The following is a 27,492-nucleotide window of genomic DNA, read 5'->3' as shown; positions in this document are numbered from 1 at the left end:
GCTGTTGTTCGACAGTGCTGCAGTGGGTATGGGTACAGGGTCTCTTCAAGGTCCTGTTTGCAGGTCCTTTGGATATTTACCCAGTAAAGAGATTGCCGGGTCATGTGGTAGTTTTGTTTTAGAGGAACACCTACACCACTTTTCTCAGTAGCTGTGCCATTTTTCAGTGTTAGCAACAGCACATAAAGGGTTCAGTTTGTATGTCCTCACCTCACATATTTTTTTGATGGTGGCCATTGGTAGCTCATCTGACAGGTATGAGCTAATAGCTCATTGTATTTGATTTGCATTTTCCTTTGATAAGCAATTTTGAACATCTTTTCACAGGTTTATATGGGCCATTTGTTGACATTCTCTGGAGATAGATACAGGCTTGCTAGTAAAGCTGTTTGCTCATTCAATTTTTTTCCTTTGGCCATTGTTAAGTTGGGTAATGTTGTTACTGAGTTGTAGGAATATGTTGTTTTTCTAACAATTGACCTCTTATACATGCATGGTTTTTAAAAACAGGATGCCAGTCTAGAAGTGTTTCTTCTATGTTTTCTTTGAGAAGTTGTGTAGTTTTAGGTCTTTAATTCACTTTGATTTAATTTTTTTTTCTTTTTTTGAGGCAGGGTCTCATGTAGCCCAGGCTGGCCTTGAACCCACTATGTAGCTACAGATGATCTTGAGCTTCTGACCCTCTTGTTTCACCTCCCAGAGCTGAGGTGGGCCATCTAGCCCAGTCATGTGGTGCTGAGGATCAAACCCAGGGCTTGTGTGTGTTAGGTAATCACTCTGCCGCTGAGCTGCAGCTCCAGACATTTTGAGTTAATTCTCGAATATAGTGTTAGGCAAAGAGCACTCCACTGCATGTTGATACCCAGTCTCAGAAACACTCCTTGTTGAGGAGACTGTCTCTCCCTGTGTGTTCTTGGTCCTTTATTGAAGATCACATGATTATATGCTCGAGGACTCAATTCTGTCTGTCTGTCTCCATGTCTGTTTTTACATAGTGTAACACTTAATTATGTTAGCTTTGCGATGTGTTTGGAAGTTAGGCAATGTGAGGCCCCAGCTGTTTTTTTGTTTTTGTTTGCCCCTTTTGTAAGATTATTTTGGACTGTTTGGAGTCCCTTGAGATTCTATATGCATGTTAGATTTTTTTTTCTCTATCTAGTTCTTCAAGAAAATGCATTGCCAGTTTGATAGGAATTTCATAGACTGTAATTACTCTAGGTGTTATGAACATCTTAGGTCTTCTAATCCATGAACATAGATGAGATGCTTTCCTACCTGTTTATTTTTTTCTCAGCAGTGCTTTACATTATAGTTTTTTTTTAAATTTATTTGTTATGTATACAGTGTTCTGTCTGGATGCCAGAAGAGGGCACCAGATCTCATTATAGATGGTTGTGAGCCACCATGTGGTTGCTGGGAATTGAACTCAGGACCTCTGGAAGAGCAGGCAACTCTCTTGACCTCTGAGCCATCTGTCCAGCCCTACATTATAGTTTTTGTCGCAAGTCGTTTACCTTTTTTGAAAGAAGATATGTATTATATGTAAGATTCGGTCATCTGCACTTAGGGACTTAGTTGGCTGGCTCCTTTCCAGTTTACTTGTGTTTTACTCATGTTCCTTGCCTCACTGCTTTGGCTAGAACTTCTAGTATTATATCAAAGAGGAACAGGGGTAGATGTCCTTGTTTTATTCCTCTTCTTAAAGGAAAAGCTTTCAGTTTCTCTTCATTGAATGTGATGTGAGTATCATTATTTTTCCAGACAAGGTTTCACTGTGCAGTCCATATTGGCCTCAGACTCATTATTTTCCTTCTGCTTGAGCCTCTCAGGTGCTGGATCACGGGTGTGTATCACCAAACTTGCCCGCCTTCTAGGTTTTGGTTTTGTTCTTAACTCAGGGTGGCCTTGAACTCACCAAATGGAGGAGGATGACCTTGAACTCCTGGTCTCTGCCTCCACCTCCCAGTGCTGGGATTACAGTGTGTGCCATTGTGCCCAGCTTGCAGTTCTTTTGTTGATTCCATTTATTCTTGCCCTATGTTCTCTGTGGCCAGCATGGTGCCATTTTTAGTTGGTTCACAAGTCTGCCTCTTGTAGGTTGTATTTCCCCTTCTCTGCTTTTTGATATCTCTAAATATTCCTAGGATGTCAACTTGAAAGATGCCACACCTGAACACCCCCTTCCTTCTCCCTTGTCTTGTGCACCTGTTGGTACCCATGCATTGTTACCAAGCTCATTCCCTCACTGCTGCCGCTGTCTTCTGACCCCTCCTTCTATCTGCTGGAACCCCTGTGTAATATGTCAGTGTACTTAGTGTGTTTCCACAAACACAGAGCCAGTTCCCGCCTTAATAGCCTCGGCTTGTTTCCCCTGGTGCATACATTTGACATCACCTTGCCTCTGGCATTTGATCTGCCATCTTCCTGCTGGTTAGCCCAAGTTGGATACTCACTGTTACCTGCGTACGAGTGCATAGGGATACGTCCATGCCTTTGCTTGAGCCATTTCCTCTTCTGCTTTTGGAATGCCTTTCCTTATCTTTGTCAATGCACCTGCGTTTAAAAAAACAAAACCAAAAAAACATTTATTTAGTGTGCACGCACATGCCATAATGTATACATGTCACAGTCAGGGGACCTCTTGATGGGAGTCAGTTTTCCACTGTGTGGCATCCAGGTGTCAAACCCAAGTTTAGCAGTAAGTGCCTTTACCCACTGAGCCATCCAGCTGGCCTTCGACATACTTTAAGGTCTACTTCAGGTGCCATCTTTTTACCAAGCACTAAACTGGCCTGTGTACTGCTTCTTAAAATTGTAAGCCCTTTTGATTTGACCTCTGTTCACTTTTCTAGCTATGTATCAGGCTACTGCCTGGGGGAATCCTGTGATTTACTACACACAGGAATCATTTCCTGTTCCTCAGAGCAGGAATACATACTCTTGTGCACATGTCATTTCCATCATGGCCTGTCTTCCACTTAGTGCTTTTTTCCCCCACGCTGTGGGTAGAATTGGTGTCAGTGCTGTTGGAACTAGTTCTGCATAGTAACTCATGTCTGACAGGGGACCTCTGTCTTTGGCAGAGTGGAAGGAATGGGCCTTTAAGCTTTAGTTTTGATGTGTACCAAAACTACCGCACCTCACTGTTTTCTGAACCTGGTTCCTGCTATAAAATGGGTGATTATTCAACTTATAAAATTAATATGAAGTGTAAGTGAGTCTAGGGGTGATGTATTAGTTTTATAATTGAAATGCTTGTCTAACATTATGAGACCCTTCGTTCCATCCCTGGCACTTAAAAAGGGGGTGGGTCTAGATGACTCATCTGGTAAAGGTGCTTGTTACCAAGTCTGACCAAGTTTGGTCCTCAGGGTCTCTGTGGTGGAAGGAAAGAACCAACCCCTGAAAGCTGTCCCCTGACCTTCCCATATGAATAAGCCTTCAGTAAATGGCGTTAGGCCTAAATCAGTAAACAAGTAAAGCAGGGACACTGGCTGCCACGTTCCATCCAGGGATCTGCCACACGTGGTCCAAGTGTGGGACGTAATGCCACAACAAGATGGGGCTGATGACAGAGTACAGAGAGCCTCTCTCTGCTTCTCAGTGGCTGGTTTGCCACCACAGATTCTTGTTAGAGATCAAGAGAGGCATCTCCTTCAGGGCAGCAGGGGCTTCTTCCCATGACACACAGCACAGTGCTTCTCCAAGAAGAAACAGCACATCCTTTGCTCCTGTTGTGCCGCTCTCCATTCATGGTGCCTCCCATGTTGTCCCAGGACCACTGAGCCTTCAGCTGGGCACATAACGTCCTGATTCTTTACCACGAATGGCCATTCTCTTCCCAGTCTGGTCTTCTTCGTAGACTCAACGTTCCTTGCAGTGGACATTTGCTGGTATTGGTCTGGCCGGCCTTTGATCTCTTCTGAGAGACATTTCTCAGGCTTTGGTGGGACGAGACCTGTGTCACATGGAGACACAGAAAGTACAGGTCCTCATTTTCCCTGCTCCATGACACCTGAACATGAGAATGTGACCCGGGCTTAGTGGAGACCCACTTTAGTGAGTGGCAGAGAGCCCCCAGGCCAGGTGCAGTGCTGTCTTCTGTGGGGTCCCCACTAGATTGTTCTTTGATTGACTTGTACTGAAGTTCTAACTTTGACTCCGGTTTGTACTGGCTTAGCAGTGCTTCTTTCTTCTTGCTCATGTTGGAGCTGAGGTTACTCATTGTTCTTCTAATAAGCTTCCTTTTTTTCTTTAAAGGAACACGGGGTGGACCCTGTCCAACTGAGGCCTTCCAGCGTGCAGTAGCCACCCATGCTTCTTCTAAACTGGCCATAATTGTTGCCACCTCTGGACGCTCTCACATTCTGCTCTACTCGGGAACATGCTTTATCCCATTCTTAATCTGTTTGACTTTTTCCTTTTTCAATGTTGGGGTTCAAACCCGGGCCTTGAGCATGTTGCATAAGCATTCCACCAGGGAGCCACACCTCAGCCCAAGTATACCAGCCCCACATTCGGGGGGGTTAGCTGCTCAGTGTTCCCATGGAACCTTCTGCATGTCTCAGTTACAGTAGCTGCCACTCCGGATCATAATTGTTTTCGTGTTCCTTGGAGAGACAGGCTAGTATTGAGTGGCTGTCTGTCTCTGGAAAGTAATAATTATGGTCTAAACTTTTCTTGTTGAGGGGAATGAGGAACTACTGACTATATACTAATATTAAAACTGTCCACTGGAATATGTTTTCCCTGATAAACTAAATGTGTTAAGAGCAGAGATCAAGTTCTTTTTGCCATTTATTTCTAGTACAGTAATTGGCCCTTGGAGTTTTAGAGTCAGAAATGAATGGCACAGATGTCTCAGGATTTGAGTTAAACAGTTTTTCTGTAACAAGATTTTTCTTTGCCTGTATAAATAAAAACGGGCTCAGCTTTGAAAGGTCCAATAGATATCTGTGCTCAGTTAGTGTCGAGGACAGATGCCGCCTCAAGGTCAAGCTAAGCAGAATTATTAGCTGAGCTACTGACAGTCTTAGTATAAGGAGCAGGTATATTCGATATGGCTGTTGGTTAAGAAGCCTCTCCTACTTTATTGCATGCACATGTGCTGTGTGTGTGTGTGTGTGTGACCTTATTCTGGATTGGCTTTTGAATTTTCTTCTTTCCTTTTTAGGTCCAAGACAACTTTGACAAGATTGAATTCAATAGAATGTGCTGGACCCTCTGCGTCAAGAAGAACCTCACGAAGAGTCCACTACTTGTTACCGAAGATGATGCATTTAAAGTGTGGGTCATTTTCAACTTTTTGTCTGAGGACAAGTATCCATTAATTATTGTGCCAGAAGAGGTAAGATATGGTTTTGGGGAGCTTTTAGGTGTCTTGGCACTGAGTAAACCTGGCCTGAAAATATTTGTGTTGATTTAGTGTTGATATTAGAAGCAGTATTTTTGGGGGGTGGGGTGGGGAAGTGGGGATTAGAGAAAAAAACAGGTTGAGTCCGTAAAAGCCTCCATTAGGGGTTTGGGGTAGGAAATACCCTTGGAGATTTGCAGGGGTGGTGAGACTCTGAGAATTGCTGTGGTTGCAGATGAATCCATCCTCATGCTATCTAAAGCGTATTTGTTTGGTATCAGAGACAACATAATTTTCAGTCTGCTTGTGGGAGAGCTGCCTGACACTCTGTGGGAAACACATAGGATCCGATGTCATTCTCTCGAGTGTTAGGAGTAGCTGCTGCTTTTCTTGTCTGGGATGGTGGTTATTTACTAGACTTCTCAAAGCAAAGCAGAGCACCTGTGCTAGCTTTGCTCTTTGTTGGTCTCCTGACCTTCCCAAGTATGGGCAGTAGCTGTGAATGAGGTTCCTATGCTGTTTTCTGGGAACCAGAGACACAGGAGAGGTTTGACCAGACATGGGTCTTTTCGAACAAAGATGCCGGCTTCCTGTGTGAGGAGGTCATGAAGTCATGGTCATGGTGTTATTGAGTCCTGTGGCTGACTTTTGGGCCTTAGAGTCCTCTGCAGAGCACAGCCAGGGACCTGGTATGTACGAGGTAAGGCCATAACCGGCAGATTAAATTTATATCCCCTCATTTCCTGTCTTCTCAAGCTGATAGTGCCTGGTTGTGGGGAAGTCTAGGTAAGGTTCAGTCCTGGGCAAATAGAGGTAGCACAGTGTTTGTTTAAAGCATGTTCTTTGAAACAGACTGATTTTGAAACCTGACTTTACCACTTATTCACAGAGTAACAAATCAATCTCCCGTCCTGGGTATCCCCATCTATGAAATGGGGATATTTGTCTTCTGCAGTGTACCCTGTAAGGCTGAAAAAGTTGACATATGTGAAACGTTTGGCGCGGTGCTTGAACCTGTGATACATGTTCACCAAAGAGATGTATTCATGCATGTTGGTAGTGAATGAACGAAGGACAAGTTGGTGAACAAATTTGTACATAATGATGGGTGTGGCATGTTTGGTGTTGTACGTAGAATATCCTTGTGGAAATACACAACTAGAGCTTGTGAGAAGCCAGGGCTGGAGAAACCACAGGAGAGGGTTAGGGCAGGGAGGAAGTGACTAACGTACACTTGTGAGGGCTGAGGAGAAGCTTGGGGCTGCCTCTGTAGCAGCAGGAGGAAGTGGATTTGGTAAAGGAAGCAGAACTGGGCAGGCTGTAAGATAAGAGGAGGCTGGAACATGAGAATTGCAGAAAAATCAGATAGTGATGAGAAGGGGCCCTGGACTTAACAATAGGTAGCCATCGATAGCGAGGAAAGGCAGTTTCTTTAGGTAGCGGGAACAGTCTTAGTGTTAAATGTGATTGTGTGTAGATATTAAGTGTGAGTAACTGTTAAAGGGGAATAGAAAGCAACATCCTAGAACACTGCCCAGCGTAATCCAGAGATCAGTGGGACAACGGTGGCCTAAAAAGGCCTTTAACAGACATGGCGGCTGCTCAGCCCTTACCTTGCTCATGGGTGAGGTAAGTGCTTTCTCCATTTGGGGGCCTTGTCCCTGAGCCACTACTGTGGTCAACTTCTTGGTGATTCTGAGGAGCAACAGGACCTACGTGGGCCTTGAAGGGCCTGATGCTGTCTTTGCTGCAGACCGGAGCCCAGCCTGATGCCTGCCTGCTTTCCTTCATCATTGCAGGCCAGCATGAATGTTTTGTCCTCCTTCAAGCACAGGAATCCTGTTTGGAGGAGAGTCTCTCTTGTCAGGAACCCTGTGGGCTTACTCTGTGCTTTGCATTCGTGAGCGTGTCAGCATCTCCCCGCAGTGTTAGAAATAGGAGCATGTGCCAAAGTTCCAGCACCAGGGAAGGCTGAGGCAGGAGGAGCGGGAGACTGAGGCCTGCCTGGTTTACAGGACAAGATCTGTTTCAGGTAGCAGAAGCAGAGTTAGACTTGGGGATTTTTGCTCCATGGACAGGAGTATTCCTGCGGGGCAGACGGGGGCTCGCAGCAGACTGGTGTGAAATTGTCTCAGTTGCTGACTCAGCCTCGTGAGGTTTAACCCATGGCCTTGGGCACACTGAGCTTTAGCGTGTCGCCTGCCCTTTGACCAAGCACTGCAACCCCAAGGTCATGCTGGGTTATGGAAAATATAGCCTATTAAAATTTGCTTCCTCTCCAAGTATTTAAGAGCATAAAAACTGTACTTTAACTGTTTTAGAAATGGAGATTTTTAGAAAATGTAATTTGAAAATAGATACATTTAGAAAATAAAAATTTTAGCTGGGTATGGTGGCGCACGTCTTTAATCCCAGCACTGCAGAGGCAGGTGGATTGCTGTGAGTTTGAGGCTAGCCAGGTCTACAAAGTGAGTCTAGGACAGCCAAGGCTGTCCTACACAGGACAGAGAAACCCTGTCTTAAAAAAACAAAACAACAACAACAACAATATATATGTATATATATGTGTGTGTGTGTATATATTTTAAAATGCAAAGTCTTTGTGGGTTTAACTTGCAATCTTGTCGGGAATTTTAAAGTCTTACGGGTTCAGAATGTCTCATATACACGTGGGAAACTTAATGCTCATTACATAGAATCTAAATAGAATGTATTTATCTATCTATGTACACAGAAACACACTTTCGTTTAGTTGTTTGTTTGTTTTTTTGAGACAGGATCTCTCTATGTAGTCCTGGCTGGCCTGGAACTCACTTTGTAGACCAGGCTGCCCTTGAACTCACAGAGATCCACCTGCCGCTGCCTCTAAGTTCTGGGTTAAAGGTGTGCTCCTGTCTCACCACTCCTGCCTAATGTTTATATTTCTAGTAATCCATCTATCACAATGATCACTTGCATTTTAAGTCTAACGTTTTTGTTGTTGTTACTTGTTTTGTTTTTGAGACATGGTTTTATATGAAGGCCAAGCTGGCCTCAAACTTTGGGCTATTCTCCTGCCTCTACCCCCAGTGCTGAGATGATAGATTTGCTCTACCACACCCAACAAAGTCCAAGTTTTTTTCCCCTCACCTCAGCTAATACTGTCCAACAGTGAAGTTGTGTGAATAATGCATTTACATTACTCATTGATTCAGTTTTCCATCACCCATAATGAATGACAAGGATGTTAAATAAATATTAAATTACATGGTAAAGCCAAAGTGTTTCTGTTTCTGTTTGTCAAGAGATGGTGATCTCCTTTGGTTCCACATTATTCTGGTGATATTCCTGGAAATGTGTGCCTATAGAATATAGTTTTGCTAGTGTCATTTCCCACAGAACCAAGAACAAAACAGGATATGTCTGCCTCATACTTATTTGGAAGAATTGCCTCACCCTGGTGAAAACTCAGACTTGAAATAATTTTAAAGAGATCTTAAGCGAAGTAAAACCTAGGCTTGTCCCTTTAATGACAGAGAGAACTTTTGACAGAATACAAATCCAAGCCAAAGGCCTAGAAAAATCACATTCAGCTTGAGATCTTTTCTTTGTTATTTTTGGTGAGGTCTGCTTGGAAGGAGGAAGCAGGGTGCTTCCTGGACTGAATGAGCCTTAGAATTGCTGTGGGCTGCTGTGAACCAGCCCTGGCACGTGACTCATTATTTAGTTTTCTTGAATAGTGGAGCATGAGAATGTGTCTCTTTGGCCAGCATGGTCGAAAGGCCCTTCTGCTCTTTGGTTAGGGTAAGTATATGATTGTGTCAGGAGTCAACAGGAAAGCACACAGTTGCTGGGAGGGAGTGCTGGGGCTGAAAGTCAGTCTTGCAGGCTTGAGAGGCTCCAGATGAACTCGGGAGGCAGCCTTTTACAAACAAAGGGGATGATGGGCTTGGCCTCTTTCAGAGTGTTAGGTAAGCTAAGACTTACCTACTGTGCAGTATCTTGTCAAACTCACTGTCGTCCTCATCCTTTGCACACATATATGGCAGTACAGGAACGCTTCCCTCACTGTATTGCTAAGATCTCTGGCTGTTTAAGTATTCCCTTGATGAGCCAAGTCACAGTCAGCAGCCTAGAGCCTGCTTTGGGGCACCCTTAGGAAGTTAGAACTTCTGTGCGTGCTAATGCCACCTTGGACAATTGTTTAAGTATCTCTTACTACTTGAATGGAAGGTAAACAGAGTCTAGGCTGTCCTCAGGTTCACTATTTAGCTGAGGACGGCTGTCATCTTCCTGCCACCAGCCGGACCCTTACTAGTTTATTAGTTAGTTGTTAGTTAGTTAGTTTCTTTCTTTCTTTCTTTCTTTCTTTCTTTCTTTCTTTCTTTCTTTCTTTCTTTCTTTCTCTCTCTCTCTCTCTTTCTTTCTTTCTTTCTTTTTTAAAACTTGTTATTTTGTTTTCAGTCTTTTCTGACTTTAACCATTTTTCCTGTTATCTTTTCTGTTTTTTTTTTTTTTTTATCTTTCTTTATCTGTTCCTGCCTCTCACCCCCTTAAAGGTGTCTAAGCAGTAAAAGACATATCTTCAACAAGAGAAGGGAAAAGCCTAAGTGTGCTTCTCTTCAACACGCAACATTTGTTGGTATCTCTCACGATTTTTCAAGGTCTGAGATAATCACTGTCCCAAAGGAGCCTCTATCATTAAACAAAGTCTTTTGAACTTTTGATGGATTCGAACTTGTGGTATTTAGTAATGTAAATCTCTTTGCCTTCTTTTCTTGTTACATTTTATTTCACAAACAGCATTAAAATCACGTTAATGGGGATGCAACCAATAAAAAAGAAAAAAAAATCAAGTCTTATTTGTAACTAAATATTTTATGTGTTTTTGGCAAACGTTTGCCAGAAAATCTGTATGGTGTTTATGCAGGTGAAACCACGGGTCAGCTTAGCTTTGCATTCTTTGCTTCTCAGAAGGACTTTTGAGTGATTGTATAGATGCTGTAGCTTTGTGCCGACTGTTCTCTGTGTGTCTTTTATCTCTTTTTGTGGTGATTGTTGTTACTCCCTCTTCACAGATGAGGAAGTTGGAGCTTAGCTGTGTGCATTAGTTGAGCCTTGCTGTGCTTGAGGCCTACTGCTGAGCTCTGGGAATTCACAGAGAGATGGGCGTGGGCCCTCCTGTGAGCAGTTCAGAAAAGGGTGGAAAAGCAAATGAGGTTATAAAACACAGCACATGAAGTGCAGTGACCCAGATAGGATGCAGGGGGATGCCTGCCTTAGGGTTGGTTAGAGCAACTGTGCTGCATCAGTGTCAGGGGACCGGAGTCTTGTTAAAGCATCGTGGTCTACTGAGAGGGTGAGTGTCAGCTGTGAAGCCTGCCCTGTGTGGAGATGGAGGAGGAGGCCGGTGTGAACCATCTGGAGAGCCAGCACTTCGCTTCTTTCTTCTATTTTTTATTTTATTATTATTTTTCATTTTTGGAGACAGAGTCTCACTATACAGCCCTGGCTAGCGTAAAACAGCTCTGCCTTCGTCTCCCCAGTGCTGGGATTGAAGGCGTGTGTCATCACATCCAGCTAAGTATCTCTTTCCACTTCACCCTTATAGGAAGATAAGCATTTTATTTCCTGACCCAGCACAAACAAATATGCGCACACAGAAACGTTGTTGTAAAACAGTATCTGGCTATATTGTGGTTGAACTAGAATATTTTTCAAACCATTGCAAAAAAAAAAAAAATACTGGTTGAAAACAGTGAAAAACACTGGTCTCAGGAATAATGCCCTCAGCATTTTGTTTCTGGTTTGGTGTAAGTGGTGGAGATCCAGAGTATTGGCATGGGGTTGTGATAGGCACCAACTAAAATCAGTAATGAGGGGAGAGGATCAGAGAGGACAAGATGCGCCTGCGGGACACATGTGAGCAGGGTATGTGATGCTCATGTATGGAAATGTCACCATCAGACTCATCGATGTATATAATGACTATGCTCTAGAAATATGTCAGATAGAGAGGAACCATTGGGAAGGGAGAGATGAGTGATAGGGTTTGAAAAGACTGTAGCACACTGGCTTGTTGAGCAGTGTCCTCTTCCTTTTCAATATCACGGCCTCGCCTTTCCTCCGTCCCACCCCCAGCTGTTTTCCTACATAATGTCTGATGTTTCAGGATTTAGTCAGCCTTTCCGGCCCAGACCAGGGATCCAGTGACGTTTATGACATCATCAGGGTTCTAGTGGATGGAGACATCAGTAAAGAAGCAATTGGTTTACATAGGAAATCTGGAAAGTAGGGACTAACTTGTGCATTTGAGGTGTTTATTTATCTCAACACTGACATGTTCCATGAGATTCGTGTGCAGAGGCAGGTGCTGGTGGCACCTGCTTCACTAATTCAGCGGAGATGGGGGCAGGAGAATTAGTTCAAGGGCGTTTTGGCTACATAGTGAGTTTGAGTCCAATCTGGGCTGTAGGAGACCCTGTCTGTAAATAAAAAACAAAAACAAACAAACAAGGAAGGAAGAAAAGATTAATGATCTCGGTATAGTGAAGTATTTACTCAGAGAGTGATGAGGTGACAGAATGACAGTGATTAGTTTATGCATGGTGTATTTGTAGCCTTCCTTAGCTTTGTGTGCTTACAGACATACAGGGATGGGTTGTCAAGGTTTTTGTTTGTTTTTGTTTTTCAAGACAAAGGTTTCTCTGTGTAGCCCCACTGTCCTAGAACTCACTCTGTAGACCTGTAGACCAGGTTGGCCTCACAGAGATCCATCGCCTCTGCCTCCCAAATGCCTGGCTGCAAGTTTTGATTCGTGTGGTAAGCCAGCAGAGAACAAACACTGGAGTTTCATGTGTACATCTTTCCTTAGCACTGAGAGTTTCTTTAAAGAAGTACTCTTTTAGAAGTATAAAGAATGTTTTCTCCTAGTCTTCGAGGTGCACATTTTTAATCCCAGGGACAGGAATATTTCTGAGTTTGAGGTTAGCCTGGTCTACAAAGCAAGTCCAGGACAGCCAGGGGCTCTGTTACACAGAGAAACCCTGTCTCGAAAAACAAACCAACAAGAATATTTTCTGAATTGATCCCAGTATCGTGAATAACACAAATGAATACCTATGTTAAAAATAGGAAATAATTAGCCAGATGGTGGTGCTGAATTCCTTTAATCCCAGCACTCAGGAGGTAGAGGCTCGGGGAATCTCTGAGTTTGAGGCTAGTCTGGTCTACAGAGGAAGTTAAAAAAAAAGAAATAATTATTATTTTTTTCTTGCAGATTGAATACCTGCTTAAGAAACTTACAGAAGCTATGGGAGGAGGTTGGCAACAAGAACAATTTGAACATTACAAAATAAACTTTGATGACAATAAAGATGGCCTTTCTGCATGGGAACTTATTGAGCTGATTGGAAATGGACAGTTTAGCAAGGGCATGGATCGCCAGACGGTGTCTATGGCCATTAATGAAGTCTTCAATGAGCTTATTCTAGATGTATTGAAACAGGTAGGAAGGCCATAACTCTGCTGTCCCTCCTCCTTAGAGTCGGGTGTTTGCTCCCTTCCTTCTTCCTCTCCCCTCTTTTCTGTAGAGATGGTGTAAGTCACTTACACCCCTTAAATGATCTAGGACAAAAGTAGGGTTGTCTGTTTTCAGACTTTTAGGATTCACCCCACGCTATTGTGATATTGAGGACTGACCAAGGCATCATGTGTTCTAGCAAGTGCTCTGCAATTGAGCTGTATCTCTAGTCCGAGGCTCTTGTTTTACAGAATTACAGTTTTGAAGTACAGTTAAGAATTGAGAAGTGGGGCTGGAGAGATGGCTCAGTGGTTAAGAGCACTGTCTGCTCTTCCAAAGGACCTGGGTTCAATTCCCAGCATCCACATGGCAGCTCACAACTGTCTGTACCACCAGTTCCAAGGATCTTCACATGAATGCACATAAATTAAAAAATTAAATAAATTTAAAAAAAAAGAATTGAGAAGTGATTATTTTTGAAGGCACTGTTCAAACTTCCAAACTATTTTTTGAAAAGTCTCCTCCTGTCCTATGTAATCCTGCACCCACTGATGTGGAAGACGCCGTGGTATATTGTCTGGTGGAAGCAACATGTCACAGAGCAGAGAGCCCTTGTAACTCCTGCCTGCCATGTGGCATCAAAGTGTGTGGAGTTGTTCAGAACATGTTCCCAGTGGTCACCTCTAGAGCTTTTGACTTTGGTCAGCTTTACTTTCCTCTTTTTCTATATTTTTAGAATATACTGCGTGATTTTCCAATATTTTTACAGAATTAGAAAAATACTGGGGGCTGGAGAGATGGCTCAATAGTTAAGAGCACCGACTATTCTCCCAGAGGTCCTGAGTTCAATTCCCAGCCACCACATGGTGGCTCACAACCATTTATAGTATGATCTGATGCGCTCTCCTGGCATGTAGGTGTATATTCAAACAGAGCACTCATATACATAAAATAAATTAATCTTTACATATAAAGAAGAAAAATACATTTACCTTCATATAGCAAAGCTGCATTTTTAACAGACTCTTTTTGTTTCCTCAGCATGCAACATGTCAGCATAGTGTCTGACATACCTGTAGGAAACTAATACTAATTACAACAATTGTCTGTCTGTTTTGAGACAGGATCTCACTCTAGCTCTGGCTGGCCTGAAACTCAGGCTGGTCTCAGATCTACCTGCTGGGAATGAAGGTGTGCAGCATAATACTGAATGTGTGTGTGTGTGTGTGTGTGTGTGTGTGTGTGTGTGTGTGTGTAGACACACATCCTACAGGCCTTTCAAACATCTTACTTTATTATATCAGATAATAACTCTGCTTTTGGCTTTTCTTATTTAGTGTCTTTCTTTGCTCAGTAGGTGATTGTTATTATCCTTGTTCTTTTTCCCATCAATAAACATTAATTATGGCTAAGTGTGAAAGGGCTTTAGTGTTACAAGGAAGACTGTGGCACCTCTCTGACCACCTATCTCTATGTCTCCTTCTGGTGTTCATCCCAGACATTTCCAGTTACCTGTAAATATTTCAATAAATGTCTTAAAAGGTAAGGCAATTTAGGATCACTGTTCACTTGCGGAGACTTTCAGAAATGTCTCAAATTACATGTAAACCTGGTGTGAGTGGTGTAGATCTCAGGGGAGCACGCCTCTGGCCTTCATAGAGTCTCAGAGCTCCATTCCATAGCCATGCAGGTGAGAAGCATTGGCATTTGTGTATTTTGGGCCAGGGATGAGATAATGGAGCAAATAGGACAATCAAAGAGGCATTGTCAGCTCTTACACATAAAAAAGCACACATATTTACGTTAGGTTTAATCTGTCATAGGGTTACATGATGAAAAAAGGCCACAAACGGAAAAACTGGACTGAGCGCTGGTTTGTGTTAAAACCCAACATAATTTCCTACTATGTGAGCGAGGATCTGAAAGATAAGAAAGGAGACATCCTCCTGGATGAGAACTGCTGTGTGGAGGTGAGTGGTCCTGGCCTCTCTGCACGCTTACCCTCTGCCGCCCCCTGCTGTACAGGAACTTTCCCATCCTCACTCCTGCAGACTAAACCTTCAAATGATTCCCAAGTGGACATTTCCAGAATAAAGTATAGTCCCTGTAACTCCTAAACCAAAAATTAAAGACAGCTGACAAAATGTGTGCCTAATAAGAATTTATTTTCTGTCTTATTCTTGTGAATAAAATATAAGGATTAAATCTGACAGATTTGTATTTAAGGAATCAATTATTGAGTAAAATCAAGGCAAAAAAAAATTCAGTAAGATGATGTTGGAAATTATTTATCGACTAAAAATTGAGGGCTTTTAATATAAAGCAAATAGAAGAAAACTGGTCATTAAAATGAAATATCTCAGGTTGTACTTGACGAAACTATGTAGCGAAGGATGGCCTTGAATTTCTTATCCTCCTTCCTCTTCTACCCTAGGTGTAGGGATTACAGGCATAAGATAGCATATGTCATCTTTTTTTCCTTTTTCTTTCTGAGACAGGATGTATATTTTTATGAAGCAGGGTCTCATGTAGTCCCTGTGTCTTTAAACTTGCTGTAGCCTTGGATTCTTTTCTTTCTTTCTTTTTTTGTTTGTTTGTTTGTTTTGTTTTGTTTTGTTTTGATACAGGGTTTCTCTGTGTAGCATTGGCTATCCTGGACCCATTTTGTATATCAAGCTGGCCTAGAACTCACAGAGATCTGCCTGCCTCTGCCTCTCAGAGTGCTGGGATCACAGGAGTGTGATACTGCGCTCAGCTAGCCTTGAACTCTTGATCCTTCTACACAGTGCTGGGATTACAAGTGTGAGCCTCTATGCCTGCCATGAGTGACCTATTTTGTAGTGTTAATTCTGTAAAGATGTAATGTTCTCAGGAGGGGGGAAGCAAGGTGGCACATGTCTGTAATCCCACACTCATGTTCAGATTTATTAATGCTGTGCCAGCCAATGGGTTTCCTTATATTCAAGTAAACTGAGCCCTGTAAGGTTTCCATAAGCTCTACCATTTTACCCATAAAGATAGAGGCCAAAAAGCACAAGGCACCAGCTGTAAAAACCTAGGTGTAAGAAAATGTCATAGCAGGCAGAGGTCTCCTGTGACAGTTATGTGGATGTCCCTTCCAGGGCTCCTGCAGGGGAACACTCAAGTACAAGAGTTGTATATGGAGAAGCAAAGAGCCTGGGGGCCCCTTGTCCTCACCAGGTGTTGAAGTTCTTCCTTTGTGGATGTGGCATCCCACATTGTCACTGTAACCATACGTAAGGCTGCCTGGAACACGGCAGTAGTAAACCAGACATTTGCACTGCTAGGTGTTCTTCACTGGCATTGAGTGTCAATTGAAGTTATATAGTTAAGAAATGAATTGAAATAGACAAGAAAACTTTAAGCCAGGTGTGGTGGCACATGTCTGTAATCTCAGCACTGGGAAGCTGGGGCCGAAGGGCTGTGAGTTCAAGAGCAGCCTAGTCTATGTTGTGAGACACTGTCACCATAAACAAACTCATATTTTCCCACTGAAGGACTACACTTCCCAGCTCCCCTTGAGGGCTATGGAAGTCATCTCCACCCCTACAAGAGGCCATGTACTATCTTCCTTTTCAGACGTTTTGGCATCCACCCATGTAGGTTGAAAAGATGCCCCCTTGCCATGAATAAACATGGTTCCACATAAAGTAGAACGAGTCTCTTTCTGCCCCCTCTCTCTCTCCAGCTGCTTTTTAATAATCCAACACAAACAAACAAAAAACAAGAATAAAAGTTTAAAGAACTAATCATGGTTTCTGTTTTAGTCACTGCCTGACAAAGACGGAAAGAAATGTCTTTTTCTAATAAAATGCTTTGATAAGACCTTTGAAATCAGTGCCTCGGATAAGAAGAAGAAGCAAGAATGGATTCAGGGTAGGACATTTTTATTATTTTCATGATAAAACTTGAGAGCAGAACTGAGTGTGGGCACAGGGTTTTAATCCCAGCACTTGGGAGGTAGACATAGGAGGATCAGGAGCTCTCTACCTGAAGTCTTCATGAAGGTCCAAGCCAGCCTGGGCTACTTTAGACTCTGCCTAAAAAATAAAAAAACAAACAAAATCGTGTGTGCTCCAACTTGTGTTTTCAAACCTCACAAAAGACGCTATCCAGTTTTGTTTCCTTATGTCATGGCCATTGCTACATGCAAACGAAAACCAAGGGAACATGAGTTCCTTTTTTTTTTTTTTTTCCTTCTCTTTTGGCCAATTTATTTGTATTTTGACTTTGTGAGGATAAAACTATATTTTAGGTCTTACTGTTCTAATTCTTGAAAAAGTATGAAATTTTATTTCAGGCTTATGAAAACTATTAGAGATTGTCTTGAGATTTTGGTCATAATTTGAAAGGCACAAAAGGAGTTTATGGATTGGTTTTGTGAAAAGAGAGCATTGTGCTAGCATTTCAGAGGAAGTGGGTGGTATGCAGACATGTTCACTTGCTTAAAGTATTTCAGAAGAAATGCAAGAAACTGTTAGCATTAGTTGCTGATGGCCAGGAAACCAGAGCTTGGAGAATAAGAACAGATGGGAACTTTACCTGAATGTTTGTTCATGCTTCTTGAATTTGAACAGTAGGTATTAGTTATTCAAGAAATTGAATTTAAGTGGTTGAAAACACCCAGAGCCAGGTGTGATGGTTCATGTCTGCGACCCCACCCCCCAGGAGGCAGAGGTAGTAGATTGCTCTCAGTCTGCACTGCATAATAGGCTTCAGAGTCAAACTCTGTTTCAACAAAACAGAAAAGGGGCTGGAGAGATGGCTCAGTGGTTAAGAGCACCGGCTGCTCCTCTAAAGGATCAGAGTTCTACGGCCGGCACCTGCACGTAATTTACAACCATCTGGTCCCAGGGGATCTGACACCCTGGTCGCCCTCCTCTGAGCTTAGGCGTACACATGGTGCACACATACATGCAGGCAAACCACTCAAATACATCACGTGAGTCCCAGAGAAACAAAAGAAGTGAGATTTATAGGAAGTGTAATGCATGTATGTGAACAGTGTGCATCTGGAATTTATGTGTCTCACGGAGTCCATCATGCTGTGCTACAGTATGGGGAGCTTCAAGAAACGGTGACTACTGTGATGTGTGTTCCCACAGAGGGAGGGAGGCGGTTTCGGAGACACAGAGGAGGGCAGAGTCGCAGACTGCACAGCAGCTACTAGGAGATCTGACTCTGCCCTTGGTGTGTCTTAATTTTATACAGCTTTAAAAAATTATTTGTTGTTATTGTATGTGTGTGTTCTTGATGTGTATCATGGGCACATGTGTGGATCCCAAGGATCGGACTGCTCCATGCTTGCACAGCTAGTGCCTTTATGTGCCAAGTCATCTTGTTGCTCCTTATTTAGTGATTTGAGGCGTAGGAAAGGACCAGGTGTATAGTATCAGCACTTGGTAACTGAAGACATCTATGTGTGTGCATGTATAGATGTGCCCTGGAGTGAAGTGTCTGCCTGTAGGCACAGGTATGCAGCAGGGACTTGGACACTCAGAGGGGACTTTAATGTGCAGATGGGAGCTGCAGAAGCTGATGTCCCTTAGGCCAAGCCACTGCTCACTGGTGCCACCTCACCCCACCCATCTGGCGATATATATCACTTGAGTCTTAGACACATAGACTGTAACTCCTTTCTCCTCATCCTTATAGCCATCCATTCTACCATCCATCTGTTGAAGCTGGGCAGCCCCCCACCACACAAGGAAGCCCGTCAGCGTCGGAAAGAGCTCCGAAGGAAGCTGCTAGCAGAGCAGGAGGAGCTGGAGCGGCAGATGAAGGAGCTCCAAGCCGCCAATGAGAACAAGCAGCAGGAGCTGGAGAGTGTGAGGAAGGTAGGTGTAGGACAGAGAGGCCTGGGGCAGAGCAAGGGCAACGCCGACCTGTTCAGTACCCAGCCACACAGCCTCGGCTTTGCGTCACCCATGCTCGGTTAGCGCAAGTTCAGGGGCGGTTTGGTGACCTGACGGTCACCAAATTTCGCAGATTTGGTGACCTGACGGAGTCCGGTGCCTGGGCCCAGCAAGCTGTGGTTTTAAGAGTAAAGCTCTGAGCTGTGCCTCCCACCCCCTCTCTCTTCTTAGTAGGTGGTGCTAAAGGACTTAGACTTGAACTGTTTTTATCTCTGCTCTGTTCACCCTGTGGAATACACACACAGAAGTAGAAGCTGAGCCAGCTCTGTAGTTACGAAGGGTGATGGAAAAGCCACGGTCTTGAACAGTGCTGTTCACTCAGCTACAGGAAGCCGCACTCCAGGGCTTGGCAGTTCCCCTCTGCGGCCAGACATGGCGCATTTTGTCTAGAAGTAGTCATGTGTTGCTCAGGGTAGCGCAGCTGTGGTGTGCACTGCAGGCCTCACACTCTGCTGCCCCTCAGGGTCTGTCTTTTGTTTTACTGTGATGTTTGTAGGTGCTGCTGTCCTTGTTGCTTTTAAGACAGGGTCTCAATGTGCAGCTCTGGCTGGCCTAAAGCTTGTTGTGTCGGCTAGATTGGCCTCTTAACTCTTGAAATCTGCTTGCCCTTGCCTGGGATTAAAGATGTGGCCACCACGTCTAGCCCTGCCTTTGTTTTTAGCTATTTAGAATTCATAGACAATGGGCCAAGCTTCTTCATTATGCTGGGTAAAGTTTCAGCCTTTTTCTCCAGGTACTTTTCCTCCCCTTTCACTCTTTCCTTATGTGCTGTTGAATAGACTGTTGTACAGAAAGTGCTCTCACTCTCTGAGGTCGTTTATTTTGTTTTTCTGTTCTTCTGATGATACAGTTTCTGTGTATCTCTTTAGTGGGGCCTTCTTGCAGCCCAAATAGATTGTTGAGCTCCTCTAGTTCATTTTGCCCCCCTAAATAACATCTTGTAGCCCAAGCTAGCCTTCTCTCCTAAGGGAGGCTGGTCTTAAGCTTCGGATCTTCCACCTTCCGGCTTCAGGGATCACAGGCGTGCTCCGGCACTGTCTGCCCTGTGTGGTTGGTGACAGAGCCCTGGCTTCCCCGATGCAGTGCAGGTTGCCCCACCTCTCGCCCAGCCCCCAGGAGCCTCTTCAGTCAGTTCCCGAGCATTCCAGTCAGGCAATCTTCAGCTCTATTAGGTTCTTTTAAATTTGCCTTTATTGATAGTCTCTCCTCTGTGGGATATTGTTATTTCTTCCATTGTGTCTTTGGCCATGACTTCCTTTCATTCTTTTCAGTGTGTTTATAGCAGTGGCTTTGTAGATATGCCTCCTGGGCTTCTTCAAAGGCACCGTCTGTTAACTGTTTGTTTTCCTACACATGGGTTACACTTTTCCTGTTTCTCATACTTTTTCTTAGTGTTTTAGAAGATAACATGTTGTGGGAACTATGGATACTAATGCTGACACCTCTACCCTCAGCTTGTCATTGTTTAGTTATTTATTTAGTGACTTGGCTGGACTGTTTCCTGGATGCTTGAGGCCTTTCAGGTCTGTTTCTCAGAGAAGTAGCCTTGGGTATGCGTGGCCACAGTAACCTGGAATGACCCTCCACACTGCTGTCCTCTCCTCCCTGTTAGGCTGTCTGCTTTGTTCTGTCAGCCCTAACTGCTAGAGTTCACTGAGTTATGGGTGTTTGATTTGCCTTCTGCAGTGCCCTAAGAACTAAGCCTCACAGTCCAAGGTTAAGTTCAGGCCATGTTTCCTCAAGATCAGTCTTTGAAACTTGTTCCTACCACATGAGGGCTCTGTCTAGCTGGACCTTTCTGGTTCTGGCAGGCCTACCTAGTCTGGTTGGTTTGCTGGCCTGTGGGGCTGCCAGCCTCCTCTTAATTCCTGTGGTCCGAATCTCCATTGTTTCCGACTGTGTCCTTAGCTTTGTACGCCTCACATCTGACAAAGTCATGTTTGGTGAGAGCCGCACAGCCTGCTTTCCTCCTTGAGCCAAACTTTGCTGCCAGGCTGGGTGTGTTCGATGGCATGTACTTGTGTGATGGCCTGAACCCGGGTGATGTCATGCACCCCCAGCACTTGAAAGGCTGAAGCAGGAGGATTGCAAATCATATGGTAGCACACCACATGCTCGGAGCCATGCTCCTGTTTTAAGAGCCTCTGCCACCAAGCAGCGGGCACAGCCTATTTCCTTCTTGGGGAGCTTTTGCCCCACAAGTGAGCTGAGACCGAGGTGACCAGACCTGTCTTCTCTGCCTGCCAATGCCCCTGACCACAGGCTGGAGTGGTTTCATGAAAACCCAGCAGCTGCCCCTCACTTACAGTAGCCTGGGCTGTGAGCAGAGGACAGGGGGCGCCCTTGTCTCTGCTTTCATCTGCCAGGACTGGCATTTCCTTCTTGCCAGGGAGAGGGGAGGGAGTGCCTGAAATGCCTTAGACTTTTTTGTGTGTTCTAGGATCCAGTTGATTGTCTTTTGTGACTATTCTGCTTTCAGTGTTTTTGTTTGTTGTGTTTGCTTTTTGTCCTTTGAAGGTGGATGGGATCAACTCTGGGGCCTTGTGCCTTGTGCACTGTACTGCTTAGCTATAGCTCCACGATACTCTGCAAACTTTAACATGTTTTGTTTGTTTTTTAAAATAACTGAACCAGTTGTTCCTGTTGGGAGTGGGGAGGGGGCCTTGGGAATGGGGGTGGGGGGCAGGTGGCTGAGGAAGCTCCCATGTCACCCATCTGGAAGCCTAGCCCTGGTAACCGATGAAAGGAGTAATGTGCTAGGTGACCGCCCTGTATAGAGACCTCCAGAGCTGGGTCAGACTGTGTGAGCATAGTCGCAAATGATTATGACTCAGCGGCCGTCCTCATGTTCTCTGTGCATAGTGTTTAGAATCCAGTCATTCGTGCCTGATTTGTTTTATCTGCCGAGTGGGCAGACTGGATGGAATTCCAGTGTGCCAGCTTGTATTCAATTTTTATTCAATGTTTGGCTTTTCTCATATACTTAAGGCTTTCTCTTCCACTGTAACGATCCTGCTTTTCTGGGGATGGGTGTTTGATCAATTAGAAACTGGAGGAAGCAGCATCTCGTGCAGCAGACGAGGAAAAGAAGCGCCTGCAGACCCAGGTAGAACTCCAGACCAGGTTCAGCACGGAGCTGGAGCGGGAGAAGCTGGTAAGGCTCGGGACTACATGGTGGCCACTTCATCCTGGCTTAGCTATGCCTTGTGGGGGAGACTGGGGCAGTTTGTCCGTGCATTATTTTTTATTGAGCACTTTCTGTGTGCCAGATAGGTAGAGGTAAAGGATGGGCGCCTTGTTTTCCAGACCCCTAAGCAGGATCGTATGCAGTGGGGTGACAAATTTTTGGTTAGTGGGGTTACCTGTCTTCATCTGCTTTGAGGTGTCCCTGTCATCCTGGGATAACTGTTCACCAGGATCCTTTTCATCCTCAAAAGACTTCTGGTTTGGACAATGACTGTTTGGACAGCGAAAGCACGCCCAAAGCCATGGCATTTCTCCTCCCTAAGGGGCAAAGTGAACACTGGTCACACCAAGGTCCAGGTTGCTTCATGGAGTTGGCTTGTTGCGGGGTGTGCGGCTCCCACAGAGTGCTGCTGTGCTGAAGCCGGTGCCGGAACATGGTGTTAGTCGCTTGCCGAGGTGACCTTCCTGTCAGTGTTGAGGGGGTGGACGGGATGCAGCTGAGGAAGGCCAGCTGCCCTTTCTCCCCGCTCCGTCTTTCTAGCACTAGTGTGATTGTGGTCGGTGCGTGCTTCCTGCATAGGTGTCCTGTGAGCTCGCAGCGAGCTAGCGTTAGCATCATTAACTGTAGGGTGTGGCAGTATGTGTGCCAGGGTGTGAGGATCGAACCCTGTGCCTCACACTACTAAGTAAACGCTTCGCCAGTAAGCTGTACCGCAGCCCTGTCTTTTTGTTTTTTTAGGTCCGGAGGGAAAGCCATGCCTTGTTAAGTGTACTGGTGCCCCAGGGGTGGGGGAGGGGTTAGAGGCAGTGGGACCTGCAGCTCATTGTAGGCTGCTCTGCCTGGGTGAAGGCTGACTCTTTCTTAAGATTTGGTAAAGATTTTTGGCTCTAAGATAGAAAAGAATTTAAACAGAAATTACACCTTTTTTTTTCTTGACTTGAATGGAAATATAGAGTAGAAAGGATAGAACATATACGGGACAGGAGGCGGCATTCGGGTTACAGTCTCTTTTCTTGGACTCCGGTGCTGATGTTGAGTATACACTGCCACTTCCTCCACCTTTAGCTCAAAGGTAGAGGCGGGGTGGGAGCTCAGCCTGGGGAAGAAGTCACCCGACTTTAATTGAGCAAGACCATCATCCTCTCATCCCTGCAGATCAGACAGCAGATGGAAGAGCAGGTTGCCCAGAAGTCATCCGAACTGGAGCAGTATCTGCAGCGGGTCCGGGAGCTGGAAGACATGTACCTGAGGCTGCAGGAGGCCCTGGAGGACGAGCGGCAGGCCCGGCAGGACGAAGAGACAGTGCGCAAGCTTCAGGCCAGGTGCAGCCCTCGCCCTTGCGGGCTTTGCTCGCCTGCTCGGGATTCTAACACCATTAGAAAGGAGCCTGAGTTTGCGAGCATTAGGCTGCCAGGGTGTCTGTTCTGGTCCTGGCTACAGAAACCTTTGCATGGGGCTCTAAAGAAGGGCCTTGTACTGAGCAGTCTGGTGGTAGCTGTGTTTGCTGGTGTGCCTCCATTCTGTTTCAAGGTATCTACCAGCCGGATCAGCTTCGGGGGAAACTGGGCTCTCATCTGAACGGTCCTGGCTGCACAGGGCCAGGCTGCAGCAGAGGTTTTGTGGATAAGGATCCCTCACTTCTTGTTTGGTGATCGACACCATTTCTCTTCAATAGCTATTACTTGTAATCCAAGTTTTAAACATTTTAAAACTGGATTCTCCCTCGACCCCCAAACTTTTAAAAATCAGGTTTATAATTTATGATACTCATATTCTCAAGAGAAAAAAATTTGCCTTGTGTCTTTGTAACATCAGGGAGGACAAAGTAAAATGAGGCACCTATGGGGATGGGGAGCTGTCCAGGTTTAACCCATTTTCCCATTCACTTCTTCATGATGCTTGTGGGAGGCGGTATAGGCGTGCCTAGCTCTTGAGCTGTAGCACCTCTGCCCCACATTAGGGAAAAGTTAGAAGGTGAGTTGGTACACTTTTTTTTGAGACAGGGTTTCTCTTGCAGCCTTGGCTATACTAGAACTGATCTGTAGACCAGGCTGGTTTCGAACTCATAGAGATCCAAATGCTCTGCCTCCCGAGTGCGTGCGCCTTTAATCCATAGGGCCCAGTGAAGCTGGTGGAATTTGTACAGCTGCCAGTCCTCATGTGGAGAAGCAAAAGATGCTGTGTAAGCCTGGGAAGGAAAGGAAAGGACCAATGAGATGGCCACGGGTAAAGCATGCTTGTGCAAGCCTGGCATTCCTAACTCTATCCCTGCCACCCACTTAAGGTGGAAGGAGAAATCTGACCCACAAAGTTGTCCCCTGACCTTCACACTCACGCCACAGCGCACACACACTCTCTCTCTCTCTCTTTCACACACACACACACACACACACACACACACACACACACACGGTAGTGATAATAATTTTAAAACATAATTGACTGGAAAAAGGAGTCTACTGTAGTTGTATACTTTGCCAAAAGTGGTAGGGCTGGTGAGATGGCTCAGTGGGTCAAGCCATTTCCATCAAGCTTTGTGACGTGCATTTGCTCCCCAAGACCCACATGGTGGAAGGAGAGAACCAAACCCAAAAGTTCCCATTTGATCTCCACATGCGTGCCTCGGCGTGTAGCCACACACAAAACAAGTGTAATTAAAGTACATTGTATTTATCATTTGGAAAACTGATTTGAGTCAAGATGACTCAGGGGGTAAAGACGCTTGCTGCATAAGCCTGGTGACGCAGGTCCAATCCATGGAGCCCATATACAGGTGGAGGAAGAGAAGCCGCTCCACAGGGCTGCCCTTTCCAAGGGTGGCAGTCAGAGTGACTAGACGTGTTTGAGCCACAGATTTACTCTGTGCCGGGAGCTTATAGATTGTCTCATGCACGGAGTCCATGCAGTGTTTCAGTGGTTTTGAGGGACATTGGATTTAACACAGCAGAAACTGAGTTGCAGAAGATGGGACAGCTCAGAAGTTCACAAAGTATTGGCTCCCCTGTGTGGAGAGGGTGCCTTCTGCAGTGTGACTTTTCTCTGGCTCTGGGGGGAAGGGCTTTCCTTTGGCTTGCGGTTCCAGGGGGAAAGTCTGTTTCGGCTGGGAAGCCATGCTGGCAGAAGCAGGAAGTAGCCCATCACATTCCCACCTGTGAGAGGAACAGGACGTGAGGTGAGGCTACAAAGCCCTCACTCTGTGACACATGGCATGGAAATGGGCTAGAAGAAGGGTCGGCAGAAGGACCATGTGGATCTTTAAATTTTTTTGTGACTAAACTGAAGTTGATTTTTATTTTTAAGAAATGGTCTCACAGTTGGGCGCAGTGGTGCATGCCTGTGATCCCAGCACTTTCCTGGGAGGCAGAGGCAGGTGGTTCTCTGTGAGTTTGAGGTCAGCCAGATCTATAGAGCGAGTCCAGGACAGCTAGGTCTACACAGAGAAACCCTGTCTTGAAAAAAAAAAAAAAAAAAAAAAAAAGACAGGGTCAACCCCCAGCTGGCCTGGAATAAATTACAGTTTATTCACTTTGTATCCCAGCTGTAGCCCCTCCTTCATTCCCTCTCACGCCCACCCTTCCTCCCTCATCTTCTCTCATGCCCCTCTCCAAGTCCACTAATAGGGGAGGTCCTCCTCCCCTTCCATCTGACCCTATCAGGTCTCATCAGGACTGGCTGCATTGTCCTCCTCTGTGGCCTGGCAAGGCTGTTCCCACTTCAGGGGGAGGTGGTCAAAGAACCAGGCACTGAGTTCATGTCAGAGACAGTCCCTGTTCCTATTACTAGGGAACTCACTTGGATACTGAGCTGCCATGGGCTACATCTGAGCAGGGGTTCTAGGTAATATCCATGAATGGTCCTTGGTTGGAGTATCAGTCTCAAAAAAGACCCCTGTGCCCAGATATTTTGGTACTAGAACTTTGGTTTTTATTGTATAATTCTGAAGACTACCTGATAGGAAATTTAGAAGAAAACTTTTAACATTTTATTGGAAAGGCCTGGAAGCTGAGCCATGATCTAGCTCATTATAACTTAACTCACTAAAGGTTTAGATTTGAGCCAGGTGTGGTAGTGCATGCTTAATTCCAGCACTCAGGAGACAGAGGCAGGAGGATTATTGCAAGTTTGAGGGCACCTGCTCTGCATATATAATCCCCATCTCAGAAGTCCAACCAAACAACCAAGTTCTGGGGTCATGTCTACATCCCCCGCTAGGGCAGTACCCAGCACATGCCGAGTTGGTAAGTGCTCAGGGAATTATTATTTTTTAAAATATTTTATTTATTTATTATTTACATAGTATCCTGCCTGCTTGTGTGTCTGCATGCCAGAAGAAGGTACCAGCTCTCATTATAGATGGTTGTGAGCCACCATGTGGTTGCTGGAAATTGAACTCAGGACCTCTGGAAGTACAGGTAGTGCTTTTAACCTCTGAACCATCTCTTCAGCCACCCCCACCCCCCGGGAATTAGTATTACTTTTTTTGAAACCAGAGCACTTATTTTCTGACTGACTGAAATCCTCATGATGAACTGGATGCTGCAACAGCTGCCCTCTTGGGCTTAGGTGTTGTTTCTTCATGGAATCCATGCCTGAACCTGCCATAGACAATGTTCAGGTGCCTCATCCGACCAGTCCTGGTGATGTTTCGTCTCTTAGACCTGGCACTCCAGTTATACTTCCTCATGCTCTTGTCAGGGTAGCCACATTTGCCACAGGTCGACTTCTGAAGGTGGTGGGCCTTAGAGCCACAGCAGCGGCACAACCTGTGTGTGTTACTGCGACACTTTCCAGAGGATGACGTTCTTTTCGTCATCTTGCTTCTGCCGCTGAGGCCAAAGAGACCGGAAGAGAAAGCACTTCAGCTATTTCCTATTACTTTTTTTTTGTTTTGTTTTTTGTTTCTTTGAGACAGGGATTCTGGCCTCAAATTCAGAGACCTGCCTGCTTCTGCTTCCTGAGTGCCGAGATTAAAGGCCTGTGCCGCCACTACTGCCTGGCTTTATTACTATTTTTTAAAAAGTGTCTTATCCCTGGTTGTCCTCAGACTTACTGTGTAGCTGAGGATGACCTTGAACTCCTGACCTTCATGCCTCCGAGGTCTCCTCAGTGCTAGGTTACAGACATGTACCACAGCTGTTGGTGCTACTGGATCCCACGCTTTGTACAAGCTGGACAAGCCTCTACCACCTGAGCTACATCCCAGGCCGTGGGAGCAGCTTCTGAATGACTGAAAGGGACCACATTGTGCCTGACGAGGTCGTGTGCGCTGCTGCCTCTCTTCCAGTTGCATAGTGTTTCTCTTGTGTTTGAAGGCAGCCACAGCCTGCGTTCTTAAGTGAGGTGTGAGTACTTACTTCTCATGGTACTTTCTGTCTCTGTGAGTTTGCAGTAGTATTTTACTATGTTGCACTTTTAGTTCTTTATCCATAAAATAAGGGTGATTGGCAGCTTCAGGGCCGAGAGGATGAAGTTAGATGTAGCAGGTACAGTGTTGAGCGTGATACCGTGTAGCTTT

At 45.1% G+C, this 27,492-nt stretch overlaps 2 protein-coding genes across 2 annotated transcripts in view; one reads left to right on the top strand and one right to left on the bottom strand.

The window, feature by feature from the left end:
* Swap70 (switching B cell complex subunit SWAP70) overlaps nucleotides 1-27,492 on the top strand; it is a 62,046-nt gene that overhangs the window by 29,990 nt on the left and 4,564 nt on the right. Inside the window, exons 3-9 of the mRNA XM_055627498.1 lie at nucleotides 5,174-5,347; nucleotides 12,612-12,839; nucleotides 14,678-14,824; nucleotides 16,643-16,751; nucleotides 18,531-18,712; nucleotides 21,837-21,944; nucleotides 23,133-23,299. Coding sequence (XP_055483473.1) covers nucleotides 5,174-5,347; nucleotides 12,612-12,839; nucleotides 14,678-14,824; nucleotides 16,643-16,751; nucleotides 18,531-18,712; nucleotides 21,837-21,944; nucleotides 23,133-23,299 — 1,115 coding nt within the window. The remainder of the gene's footprint in view (nucleotides 1-5,173; nucleotides 5,348-12,611; nucleotides 12,840-14,677; nucleotides 14,825-16,642; nucleotides 16,752-18,530; nucleotides 18,713-21,836; nucleotides 21,945-23,132; nucleotides 23,300-27,492) is intronic.
* LOC129691377 (60S ribosomal protein L37-like) lies at nucleotides 26,279-26,790 on the bottom strand. Its single transcript, XM_055627499.1, has one exon. The coding sequence runs from the start codon at nucleotides 26,788-26,790 to the stop codon at nucleotides 26,497-26,499; it is 294 nt and encodes a 97-aa protein (XP_055483474.1). The 3' UTR covers nucleotides 26,279-26,496.

This window comes from Psammomys obesus, unplaced genomic scaffold, assembly GCF_907164565.1.
Source record: "Psammomys obesus unplaced genomic scaffold, mPsaObe1.curated_primary_1811, whole genome shotgun sequence".
Taxonomy (NCBI): domain Eukaryota; kingdom Metazoa; phylum Chordata; class Mammalia; order Rodentia; family Muridae; genus Psammomys; species Psammomys obesus.
The sequence above is the reverse complement of the archived record's forward strand: the minus strand, read 5'-3'. Positions and strand labels throughout refer to the sequence as shown.